Consider the following 13,467-nt stretch of genomic DNA (forward strand, 5'->3'; position numbering starts at 1 on the left):
GTGAGCAGTCTCATTGGATGGCAATAATGAGATCTTCCTAGTTGTTGTTTTTGTGGTTGATTGTGAAAATAAAACAAGTTGAAGTTGGTTCTTCACACACTTGAAGACCTTGTTGACTGCAAATGGCAGGAATGATTGGACAATAATGAGTGATAGACAAAAGGTAATACACTCACTTGTTTATTTTGTACAATACTAGTGTATACTAAAATAACACTTACTAATACCTTTACTTGTTTGTTTGTCACATGTGAATAGGGTATTGATCCCAGTCTAGATCAGGTTTGGCCAAAAGTACCAAGAAGATACTATGAAAGGCACTTATGCAAGAACTTCAAGAGTGAATACCCTGGTATTTTATGCACAAGCTGTTTTGGAGAGTCACAAACTCATATTCACAATACAATTTTAGGAAGGCTTTGCAAAAGGTGCAAAAAGTTGATGGTTTGGGTGTTGTGAAATGGTTCAAGGATGTAGGTCCCCTTGAAACTTGGACAAAGTGGAAGTTTGATCCATCACTTTGTAATGATCAAAACACCAACAACTTTGTGGAGATCTTAAACTCCACTATTGGCTCAGAGTAGGTGCTGCCCTATTGTGACCTTGTTAGAAGGTATTGAAATCTTTCCTTCACTTCTAGCACCAATAATCTTTTTCTTGCATTTGTTAATACACTCATGTTGATAATTGCTACTGTGTTTCAATTGTTAGAAGAATAGTCATGGTCAAGCATGCCACTAGACAACAACTAGCAGAGCAATGGGTTGATGATGAGGTCTGTCCAAATATCAAGAAGAGGGTAATAAGATTTTTAACAAAAGACTCTAGGACATGTTAAGCTTACCCATCTGGGAGGGGTGAGTGAAATTCATGATGATAGGGTTGTTTTATATGTTTCATTGAATCATAGAACATGTGCTTGTGAGAGATGGCAAATTAGTGGAATTTTATGTAAACATGGAATAAAGGCAATCTTGGATGTTGGGAAATACCCTTTGCATTTTTTGAGTGAATGGTTTAGTGTGGCTAGGTACATGGATAGCTTATAACCTTAACATCTCACTTATTCTTGATTCAGAATAATGGCCTTACCTAGGTTATCCAAAACTCATCCCTCCAACCATGAAAAGAAGAATAGGCAGGTCATTTAGGAATATAAAGAGGGAGAAGGGAGAGGAAATGAAGGGAAAAAGAAGCACAATTGTGCAATGTAAGAAGTGTAAGGCATTTTGCCACAACTCAAAAACATGTGAAGGAGGTGCAACTGCAAGAGAGATAAGGGAGCAACAAGGTTTGAAGGTTCAATCTACCAATCAGACAAGGAATTCAAGAAGACAAGTTTCACAACAAACACAACCTCAGATTCACAGTAATTTGATTGACTTGATGATCAATCAATCCCAAATAGCCCCCACTCCTAGGGTAAGCACTTCACAATAGCCTAATCCAAGGGCAAACACTTCAAGGCAAGAAGATCCTAGGCTCCCATCTACACAACAACAACTAAGCACTTCCAAGCCTAGGATCCCATCTTCACAGCAGTAGCCAAACACTTCCGGGACTAGGGTCCCATCTTCATAGCAGCAGCAAAGCACTTCCAAGCCCAGGGTCCCATCTTCACAACAGCAGGCAACAAGGCAACCACAACAAACATCCTCACAGCAGCATGGGTCCACAAGGGAAAAACACCTAAGGCAAGATGTCATGAGCCAACCATGTTCAATTATTGGACAAGCACTTAGTCTAAAGAGGCAGAAGATCTTGAACATATTTCGAATGCTCCAAAAGTTGTTTGTTTTGGTAGAACAATGGCCCCTATTTTTGTCATAACTAAACTGGCTTTTTTGCGCATTTACTTTGTTTTGTGAACATCTAGGAAATGATCTACTTTTGGTTGTTGCCAACTGTGTTAACAATAGATAGTGCTTTACTTTGTTGGCAATATTAGTTTATGGCGGAAAAGTTTAATTAGACAAGTTATTTGTGTAAGACTTGGTTTTTCTTTTGGGAATGTCAAATACTCAACTTTGTTGCAAATTCTCAAATGCTATTATATGAAATATTTGACAATTAAACACTGAATTTGATGTTCTTATTCATAAGAAAATAGGATACAAACTTCTATCATTACATAATAAAAAAGAGAGAACTATTGCTTACACCCACTTGCAACCTTTATTATAACAAAAATTAGCATTTAAACATACAAAAATATACCAATTTTCGCCATCTCCTTTAAAAATCCAGCCAATTCATTCACCTTGTCTTTAACCCTTGCAACCTCTTCTTTGATGCTCATTAATGTCACATCATGTTTATCTTCTGCATTTGGTTGAATATCAAACTATAACGCCTCTCCTCTCCTCTGAACATGGTGGTTGTTCAGCCACATGAAGAATTGACAATAATCACACTTGAAGTACGCTTTCTTCGAATTTCTTTGAGAGCCAGAAATGTGGAGCTTTGTGTTTTTTTTTGGGGGGGGGGGGGGGGGGATACAGTTACACCTAGGGCAGATGAATTTCAGTTCACAAGGAGATTTTGATTGATAAGAGCTGAAGCTTGACATCCTCGTTAATGGAGGAAAAGAACAACAGAGCCAATTTGAGAGAGAAAGTATAAGGGAGGGAGAGGGAGAGTGAGAGTGAGAGAGAGAAAAGTGGGGGGAGGGGGAGAGTGAACTGGATTTAGGAGGGAGAAACATCAAGGGTTGATTTGCTTATGGAGGCAAATTTTCCATTGACAGAGATAATAACTAATTAACAGTAAATGTTAAGCATACTTAACGTGGGGGTATTTGGTAGAAAACTTAAAAAACACAGAGGTACAATGTAAATTAAAAAAATTAGGAATACAAAATAGAATTTTAATCAACACAGGGGGTACATCATTGAAAAACACAGGGGTATCGATAAATAAATTATAACTTACCTTCAGTAGTTTGTGGTTTAAATTTTCTTTCCTCAGTCTTCATCACGTAGACTCTTTACCATTTCTCTCTATCTTTATAATCATCACATGAGTCCCCTACATAATTTTATTGCCGTGTAGGTTAAATGCACAAAAAATAAGTAATTGGTTTAACACTAAATTATTTCCTCTGACTTCCAAAAATTTTTCCTTTTGCTTTTGTCAAACTCAAAACTTTTCAAGTTTAACCATGTTTTTGCACTAATATACAAGAAAGCTAAAGAGATCTTATTATGTTATCTTAAAGTTCGGTAATATGTAATAGAAGATCTCAATCGTCAAATTAAATTATAAGATATTGCAGTAAAAAAAAAAATGACAAATGTTTCGAGGGATAAAGAGAGTAGCTTATATGTGAGCTTGAATTCAAGGTTAAATCTTACTTCCCAAACTAGAGTTCACATGTTTGAATAAATAAAGAGAAAAACTAATTATAAGGAGAAAATCAAAGAAAACCTGAATTTTTTTTTAAAAAAGAACTATATTTAGGATATCCAAAAATAAATGCAAGTATTATATTACTCTTTCCGTTTCATAATAGATTTGCGATTTCTAATTTGAACTCTATTAATAGGTAAAGATAATTCTTAAAAAAAAGTTCCAATATATAAGAGTAAAATATAATCATGTGGAGTCTTCCTTATTCGTCTCACATTTGGAGAATAAACTTTTATAATTTTTACTAATCTATAATTAAAGATATCTATACTAGCTAATATATTAAAAAGCGTTCTTAAGCAAGCCTATGTGTCATGTGACACTCCCATTTTAGTTGTTTAATTTCATGTCATACGACCTTAAGTTAATATACTAAAGTTCTAACCAATAAGTTATGCAGTATTATATTATATTTTTTAACATGAAAATGTAAATAACCCAAAGCATCGCCTGGGACTAAAAATTTGTTAACGATACAAATTGTACATTAACAAACGTGAAAAGATGAGAAATTTATTAGGGGGTGTTTGGTTCAAAGAAATAAGGTATAAGGTATGGGTTTAGAATGACTAAAACCTATACCTAGTGTTTGTTTGCAAAATTTTAAATTTCTAAACCCATACCTCAAACCCATAAGGTATGGGGTTTAGAAACCCAAGGGGGGAGGTGGGTATGACTCATACCAAACCTTGAAGTATAAAAATAAAAGGAAAAAGTTCATTCTAAGATAAATCCAAACACATGGAATCAAGTATCAAGTTCCAACTCCATACCACTCCAGTTTCATTCCTTATTCCAAACCTATACCACTTCGTGAGCCAAACGCCTCCTTAAGGGACGAGAAAGTTCAAGCACAAAAAAGTAGAAGTATATACCTTATTCGATACAACCTTTTTTCTTTTCTTTTTTTCTTGTGAGAAAGATTAAACACGCCATCCAAATCCTATAAAAGGCAAGCCAATTGCAACATGAGAGTTAAGACCAACACAAATGCTCTATTATTCCACTTCCTTTTTACCCGCACACTCTCCAATCTCCATCACTTCCAGCTTTTCGGACTCAGGTGCAAATTCTCTGTAATTTCTTTCATTCCTTGTTTATTTGTTAGTTATTATTAAGTTTTCGCCATGTATAATTCATTTATTTTCGCATCGCAATTTCATATTTCGTTTGCATCTGATTTTTGATTCCCTTCTGTTTTCTAGCCACTCTACTTCATTTTTTTCGTCTATTTTCTATCTTAAGATCATGACACCTTAAACAACTAAATTCCCAAAAGACCTCCTACTTCATCATGTTGATTGTTGAGAAAATAGACATCATTTCCTTTAACTTGATTAACCGGCAATTAAATTAGCCCTAGTAAGTTGTATTGTTGTAACCGATAACTCGCCGGTAAATGTGTTTTTTGATAGGTTCAAATCTATTAAATTAACCTGCGAGCTTATATTGCTCTGCAACTCGCCGCAAAACTTGTTTTCCCAGCAATTTTTTTTTTATTATTATTCATTATTACCTCAATTTGCTGGAAAGTTGAACATTGAACAATTCTCCAAATTCGTAGTCCATATGAGGCAGAGCACCATAAATTTTTTGCCAGATTATATGTTGTTTCGGATTCCTTCATATCCTTGCTAACTCTAATTTCCATGGGTTGCCGGAAAATTACCGTAAAGTTTATTGATGAAGCCTAATAACTGCTAGAGAAACAAAGTTATCTGATCTATTTTTTTTTTTTTTTCTAATATGATCTGAACAATTTTTTTTATATCTAATATGATCTGAACTTATTTTCTTAGATCCAGTAAGATCAGAACTTTTTTTTGTCTTTTCTTAGTAGCCTTAGGTGGGATTTGGGAGAGGAGAGGAGAGGAGTGGAGTGGAGTGGAGAGGAGAGTAAATAAAATGTAAAGGTAGAGGTTAGGTTAAGTTTGGGTGCGTTTTCTTCATCTGAAAAAACCTGAAAATTTATCCGAATTTGATCCTTATTACAAGTTTAAAACTTATTTTTGAGTGTGGTGTTAAACTTAATTAGACCTGATCAGACATGATTTGAACTTATTGGACCAAAAACTTACTTTTTAAGTTGAAGAGAACGCACCGTGCAAGTTTTTTTCCACCTAAAATGAGTTTTGCCCAATCACAAATGAATATACATTGGTGACATGCATTTCGGGGGCATTTTGGTGAATTACTACATATATCTATATACATCATTGGTAAATTAATATAAAATATTCATCATCCACAAAATTAAATATGAAAGATGATTAAATAAACATGTATCATATTATTGATATATATATATAGAACATCTTTTCGTTCAAGGTACAACAATTTTTTTTTTTGATAAGGAGAATCTTTGACAAGTTGGGAGAGCAAGGGATCTCAACTTGCCGAAGGTGAGAATCGATCCCAAGACCTCTTAGAACTGGGAGAGGTGTTCTAACCACTAAGATATTCCCCACTCTCTTTCAAGGTACAACATAACTGTTTGAAAATACAACATTTATAGACTACAATACAAGATTAGTAAACTAAAATACAACATTGATTGATATAAAAAATCATTTTTGACTTATTAACAATATATATGACCACTGATATATGCGATTTGATCCATATCGGTTCGAGATTTGGCATTTCTCACCCAAAACTGACGATGGGGAGGGGTTCCTTAGGTTTAAGAGATAAAAAATAAACAAGAAAAGGAAAAATCTTTTCATCTCCAAACAAGTGGGTAAGTGGCGGCTTCCTAAATTTCATTTGTTTGGTGTTGTTTGTTTGCTGAATTCTTCTCCGAACAAAAGTTTTATGAAAAGATTTAAGCTAATGATCACTTTTGTTGATGACTCTTATGCTTCCAAGTGGGAAAAAAATGAAAAGCTTTTGTTCTTCGTTTTCTTAGGTAATTTGTTGAAATTGGGTTTCTTCATTTCAATGGAGCCAAAAGATATATTAGGGTCTTTCTAGTTTGTATCTTTGAGCAAAGGCTTCCATTTGATATTATTTGAATATACCATGTAACATTTTGGTTGTTATGCAGGAAGTCTTATGGTGGATGCCTTTGTCATGTTTGTGGGAATTCTAGCCCTTTCGACCCTTTTAACTGGGGTACTCAGTCTTGATGACAGAAAACGAACCCTGAAGAGTAAATTTGAGTACCTGAGAGCCAGGACAGATGACATAGAAAACATTGAAAGATCATCCTTATTTAATCGGGTTCAAAGAAGCAAGAAGAGAAAGAGAGATAATGATATCTGTGTCTGGGTGGTTGAGGCTCGGGAGCTTATGACAGTAGCAGAAAACTTGTTGACACAGGTTGAAGAAGAATCGGAATTTCTTAACAAGTGCGAAGAAGAGAAAGATCATTGACAAATTGGTTCACGCACTGGAAGTCCATGACAAGAAGGGTGATATGATTTACATACATGCCTTTTCTGATAAACAAGGCCTACATCGTGGCAATTGTATACCAGTGAAGAAAGTAACAGGACAAGAGGCAGTAAATAATTTGGAGGAACTTCAGAATCTATTGAAGGATGCTAAGGTTGGGCGAGTTGCCATTCTTGGGAAAGAAGGAATTGGCAAGACCTTTTTGATGAAACACTTGCATAATTACGCGTTAAAAGGGGTTGAGAAGTTTGATTATGTTTTCTGGGTTACTTCCCCTGAGGAGTTCAGCATAAAAAATGTGCAAGATGCTATTGCAGCTGTGGTAAGGTGTGATCTTGCCAGTGATGATGACTTGAATGTAAGGGCTAGTAAACTGTCAAATACATTTGCAGGTCTTAGCAGATTTTTGCTTTTCTTAGATGGTGTTCCAAAAGTAGATTGTTGTTTGAACCAAATTGGAATTCCAGTTCCTGTAGAAGGGAGTGAGTGCAAACTGGTAATAACTACTCCTAGCTCTGCCTTTGAGTGCAGAATGTTAAATGGTTTTAAAACAGTTGAACTCGATCATCTTTCAGAAGAAGAAGCATTCGAGTTGTTTATGCATGAAGCAAAAATTGACATGAGATGTCCCACTTTGTTTAATAACATTCCTAGATTGCTTGTCAAGAAGTGTCGTGGAGTACCACGTACAATTGTGAACTTAGCTTCTTGCTTGCGGGGGATCACTGATCTCCATGAATGGAACAATACACTCTATGAATTTGGGAAACTTGAGAAGCGAATCAAACTCCCATCTCATGTCATCACTGATGAAATAGCAGTGTGACAATGAAGAAAATCAACATGTAATGTTGAATGCCTTTAAGTTTTTCTGTATTGCTATCGACTATCGACTATCGACTATCGACTATCGAGCAAGGCAACTTTATACTGCCTTGAGGTTAGATTAACGAAGACATTAATGGAGGTATATATCCTTCGGTATCCTGTAAGATATATTAGTCTGTTGGGGGTGATGTAGTGTCAGATTGCAGAGTATGTACAATATTTGGCACTTTAGTTTAGTGTTTGGGGGGTCATGAGGAGTGATAAATCCATAACTGTTTTGGGGCAGCTTGGCCCATACCATTAGCAGTTATTGATTTATCATTTTTCGGGAGTTGATGTATTAAAAAGTAGTTTATCTTTCACTTACCCACTGCAAAGTGCAATGTAATACTATATATTAGCCTTCAAAATTCTGTTTTTCATAGTCTATTCTTTTTCTTCTTACTTTTTTGGTTTTCTCTGTGTGGAGCAGGAATGCTTGGGTTTATAATGGGAGATATTCCCAAGATATAACCACGAAAGTCTAAAATGGTTCTAGTACCAACGAAATTAGTGTCAAAAATGGTTAATCGTACACTTTTTAGTACAAAGACATATCCTTGTCACATAGAGATAATAAACAATGAAGAGAAAGAAAAAAAAAAAAGGAGAGAGCTGTATTTTCCCGATTTATAGTGATAATCTATTTAAAAAAAAAGTTCTAAAAAGTATCACTTGGGTGTGGCAAAGCATTATTGGTTTATGAGAATTTGATGAATCTAAAAGTTGGTCTAACTATTAAGAATAAGAAAATAGAGGTTTTTGAGTAGATTGAATATAAGTGATGTGGAGAAGAGAGAAATTAATATAGTATTTGATAAAATCCTTTAAACTTTGAATTTTTTCCTTACATAATGCAAAAGTGGGTTTTAATTTCCAAAATATGCCCCCAAAAAAAAAATTCCCTGCGTACCGTCCACGTAGGACAGCACGCGAGATTTTTTTTTTTCAACTTAAGCAAAACCGCTACTTGAAGTAGCGGTTTACAAAAAAAAAAGTATAAACCGCTATTTCAAGTAGCGGTTCATTACTCAAGTAGCAGAGTTTGATTTGTGCTTGCAATATTTTGGAATTTTTTCCTTGAATAATGCAAAAGTGGGTTTTAATTCCCAAAATATGCCCAAAAAAATCAAAATTCCCTGCGTACCGTCCACGTAGGACGGCACGCGAGAAAATTATTTTTTTTTTTTTAACCCACAGAAACCGCTACTCAGAGTAGCGGTTTAATTTTAAAATAAACCGCTACTCGGAGTAGCGGTTTACAAATAAAAACCGCTACTCTGAGTAGCGGTTTACAAATATAAACCGCTACTCTGAGTAGCGGTTTACAAATATAAACCGCTACTCTGAGTAGCGGTTTATAAATATAAACCGCTACTCTGAGTAGCGGTTTATAAATATAAACCGCTACTCTGAGTAGCGGTTTACCTGCGCAAAAATCGCAAAAATATGATAAGCAGATATCAGTTTTCATAATAAACCGCTACTCGGAGTAGCGGTTTATAAAAAAAAAAAAAAAAAAAAAAAAAAAATTTTTTTATTTTTTTTTTATTTTTTTATTTTTATAAACCGCTACTCCGAGTAGCGGTTTTACCTAAGTTGAAAAAAAAAAAATTCTCGACACTTATAAACCGCTACTCTGAGTAGCGGTTTTACTAAAAAAAAAATTCTCGCGTGCCGTCCTACGTGGACGGTACGCAGGGAATTTTAATATTTTTGGGCATATTTTGGGAATTAAAACCCACTTTTGCATTATCCAAGGAAAAAATTCCAATATTTTGCCCATGTAAACCGCTACTCAGAGTAGCGGTTTATATTTATAAACCGCTATTCAGAGTAGCGGTTTATATTTATAAACCACTATTGCGAGTAGCGGTTTTTGTGGGCAAAAACAAAAAAAAAATCAGTTTTTCGCGTTCCGTCCTACGTGACGATACGCAGGGAATTTTTTTTTTTTTTGGCATATTTTGAGAATTTAAACCCACTTTTGCATTATTCAAGGAAAAAAAATCTTTAAACTTTAAGGGGTCAAATCATTGAATAATATAGTCTTTTTTCCTTAAGGAAAAAGATACTCTTATGGAATAATTTTATTATGAGAAAAACTGACCTATTTCAAAAGAGGAAAAAGAAAAAGTAAAGGGGATCCATCATCCGGTCATCCCCCATCAACTTGATGCGAACTTTTGAATCTACCCCTTTTCTTTTCTTTTTTTCTCCGTCATATCATTTTAGTCTCTTTTTTTTATCATTTTAGACTTTAGTCTCTTTCAAAGAATTTTGTGTTTCTTTTTTCTTTTTAGATTTTTTTTGGGGATGGGTATTCTCTTTCAACTTTTAGTGTAGCATCAAATTTTAAGTTAGTCTCTTTTTTAGAAATCACTATCATAGATAGTGCTGTCTAGGGCTGGGTATGGGCCGGGCCGGCACAAGGGCCGGCACGGCACGACACGATTTGTGCCCTTCCCAACACGAGCCCGCTATGAGCACGGCACAGCACGCCGGCACGAGTGGTGGGCCGTGCATGAACAACATTTTAAAAGTTTGGCACGAACCCGGCACGAACCCGGCACGAGCACGACGGGCCGGCCACAAGTTCGCATACTTATTTTGGTTAAAATTTCATAATATTTAAAATTTGTATAAGGCACGATGGCACGGCACGTGGGTCGGGTCGTGCATGGGCCTTAGATTTTACAGCTTGGCACGAGCCCGGCACGACACATGCATTTCTTGGCCCGTTTTGGCACGGCACGTTGTGGCACGAGGCACGCGGGCTTGGCACGTGGGCCGTCCTGGCACGGCCCGTGCCCACCTATTCATAGATCATACATTCATATGGCAATTTTTGTCGGCTATCGCATGGTAATTTAATTTTAGTCTATTTTGGATTGACCATTATAAATTACCATGATATGGTTATTTTTATTTAAGCCTTATCCTTTTGGGCACAATTCCGTTCAATTCAATTCAACTCGGTCCGTTCAATTCAATTCAACTCGTTTCGTTCAGTTTAATTTAATTCAACTCAACTACTTTTCTATCACAGTTTTACTTCAATTCAGTTTAATTCAATTCTTGTTTCAGTATAGTTCAACCAAAAGAACAGGAGTTAATGTCTTTTGTTAGGCCTATATTCACCTAGTGGTTTACGAGTTTATTTCTTTTCTGAGTCTGCTTGGTACGTGAAGTTGATGGATCGCCTTTAGTTTTTTTTTCTTCTTTTTTACCTTTTTGGACCGGATAATTTTTTTTTTCTCACAATTCAATGAATACTACCACTACAAAGCCTCATTTCAATAGCTTAGAGTTTCGACAAACTAACAGCTAACATCTAAATTCTAATCTTCGAGAAAAGCTTAACATCTAAATTGTGCTTGCTAAATACTAGAGAATTAGGTATAAATTTGAGATTTCAACCAATCTTAAAAGATTAACAAGTCAAAATCGTTTAGGATATGAAGTGTTGGTTGGACTCAAAATTCTAATTCTTAAAAGACTACTAGAAGCAATTAAGAGCTTTGGTAAAATAGGCTGCAAGGAAGAGCTTTGGTAAAAAAACTTCATTAATGATACCATATTTTTTAAAAATAAATATATTGCTAATATAAGTGTTTAGTTGGTATTAAAAACCATATCTAAATTAATAGTATAAAAAATTATTAATTTGGTACTAGAAACTATACCAATTATACATCTGATACTATCAAATTGCTCTAATGGTACCAATTCCCTTGCAAATGGTACTAATTTCCTGAAAAGATCATATTTGAACTCCAACAATAAACGAATATACTGCTCTGTGAAAATATTATTTTAAAGTGAAAGTATTGGGTCAGACCGTCTGACGTATTGTTTACTGTCAGACGGGCTGAGCCCAATACATCTTCTCTGCAAATGCAATCTCCTCTTGTGAGATCACCAAGGTGGTGAGGAACTACTCCATGAAAATAACCATGAGAGAGGTTGACGTATTGTATAACCTTAACGTTTATCAGGCAACTAAAATCAGTTTCCATAACATAGAAATGGCGACTCAACGCCTAATTCCTCACCTTTTTCACAAAACAACTTTACCATCTCTTACTAGTTACTACCCACCTCAATTTTCATCAATCTCTCTCCTCTTCTTCATCTATTCCACTCTCACCTTTAATTTCTCATCAACCCATTTCACCACCATCAGTATCAAACTCTATAACAGTCCATCTGCAATATTTTACGCATTTCTCACACCTGACTCTTCTTCTTCATCTTCTTCATTAAACAAAATGGTTGTGGTGGTCACGAGTCTGTGATTATCAGATATACAATCTACCAGTTTGTCTCTTCTTCTTCATCTTCTTCATCATTTCATTTTCTCTCTCCTTTTTCTTCGTAGCTTAGATTTGTTTCAGTTGGACTTTATTGTGTTTCAGTTGGACTTTGTTTTTGTTTCAGTTGGACTTTGTTTTGTTTCAGTTAGACTTTTGTTTTGTTTCAGTTGGACTTTGTTTTCATTCAGTTGGACTTTGTGTTTCTTTCAGTTGGACTTTGTTTTGTTTCAGTTGGACTTTGTTTTTTTCAGTTGGACTACCTGAAAAAGAATGAAGACTACCTGAAAAAAAATGAAGACTACCTGAAAAAGAATAAAGACCAACTGAAACGCAAAGTAAGTCTAACTGAAGTACAAAAACCAACTGAAAACAAAATGAAGACTACCTGAAAAAAAATGAAGACTACCTGAAAAAAAATTAAGACTAACTGAAAAAAAATTGGAACCACCTGAAAGTCGTCCGACCAAAGATTATGGTCGGACGAGTCCGACACAATACGTTCTCTATTTTAAAAGATCAGAACATTTACGAAAAAAAAAGAAAAGTGAATGAGAGTCTCCTATGAAAAAATTAAAAAAGCTGAACTCTAATTCTAGTTTAATACAATCTAATCTCCTTGTCTAGATTTTATATCCTCTGCTTTTATTTAAAGGAATTTCCGACCTCCCAAATTTTGTATCTTCTTGTTTTAACTCTTCCGTAATTACTTTTGATCATTACCATACTAATTGCTCAAACAAAGTTTAATGGCATGTGATAGAGCATAAAACTATTCTTGAAACTCTAATCATTAACTAATTAAACTTTTGGTTGAATTGGTCATTTAACGACAGGTATGAACTTAGAGGGTGTTTGGTATGGAAAACGTAAATGGAATGGAAAGGATTTGGATAAGGAGGGGAAATGGAAATAATAGCCGTTATCTTTAATTGTTGTTTGGTATCCTAGTGGAATGGAAACAATTGAGAGGATTATGATTGAGGAAGGAAACATGATTTGTTTCCACTAGTTTGATAAGGGTAACAAATGGGGGGATTATGTTTCCCCTTAGAAACGGTATTTGTTACTTAACACTCATACCAAACAATTAGAAATGGAAACACTTATTTAAATCCGTCTCCTAGATCAAAATTTTCCATACCAAACACCCTCTTAGTATATGTATGTTAAGAATGTTCAAGTGCATGCACATCCATGCATGGGTGCAGGTAACTAATTAGTGCTCACAATGTCAATGGATGACATTCAGAACCCTACTTTAAATACTAAAAGATCTATTCCCAAATTTGGAGTCAATGAACATGCATGGATTAGTTTGCTTTTATAGTCCAAAAGTTTTTCTACTTTCAATATATAGGTAAGCATTGATTATCTTTTTACATATAAGTTATCTTTATATGTACATAAGCTGAGAATTTCGGGCGTCAAGGAATATATAATTACTTTTCCTTTCTAGAAGGAAGAAATAGCTACCTTTGTT

At 35.0% G+C, this 13,467-nt stretch overlaps 1 protein-coding gene across 3 annotated transcripts; it reads left to right on the forward strand.

Annotated features, from left to right (window-relative positions):
- Window positions 1–4,313: 4,313 nt before the first annotated feature.
- LOC104899630 (putative disease resistance protein At1g63350) lies at window positions 4,314–8,061 on the forward strand. 3 transcript variants are annotated; one of them, XM_010686857.4, is made up of 2 exons: window positions 4,314–4,471; window positions 6,455–8,061. In XM_010686857.4, exon 2 carries the CDS (start codon window positions 6,827–6,829, stop codon window positions 7,628–7,630), a length of 804 nt encoding a protein of 267 aa, XP_010685159.2. In that variant the 5' UTR covers window positions 4,314–4,471; window positions 6,455–6,826; the 3' UTR covers window positions 7,631–8,061. The 3 variants fall into 3 exon arrangements, with proteins under 3 accessions (XP_010685159.2, XP_048504289.2, XP_010685160.2); XM_048648332.2 differs by having other exon boundaries at window positions 4,384–5,887; XM_010686858.3 differs by having other exon boundaries at window positions 4,408–4,484.
- Window positions 8,062–13,467: the final 5,406 nt, after the last annotated feature.

Source organism: Beta vulgaris, chromosome 7 (genome assembly GCF_026745355.1).
Source record: "Beta vulgaris subsp. vulgaris cultivar EL10 chromosome 7, EL10.2, whole genome shotgun sequence".
In the NCBI taxonomy this organism is placed as follows: Eukaryota; Viridiplantae; Streptophyta; class Magnoliopsida; order Caryophyllales; family Amaranthaceae; genus Beta; species Beta vulgaris.

What these genes read in the sequence shown, in the direction of transcription:
- LOC104899630 (XM_010686857.4), top strand. Translation starts at nt 6,827, where the DNA reads ATGATTTACATACATGCCTTTTCTGATAAACAAGGCCTACATCGTGGC.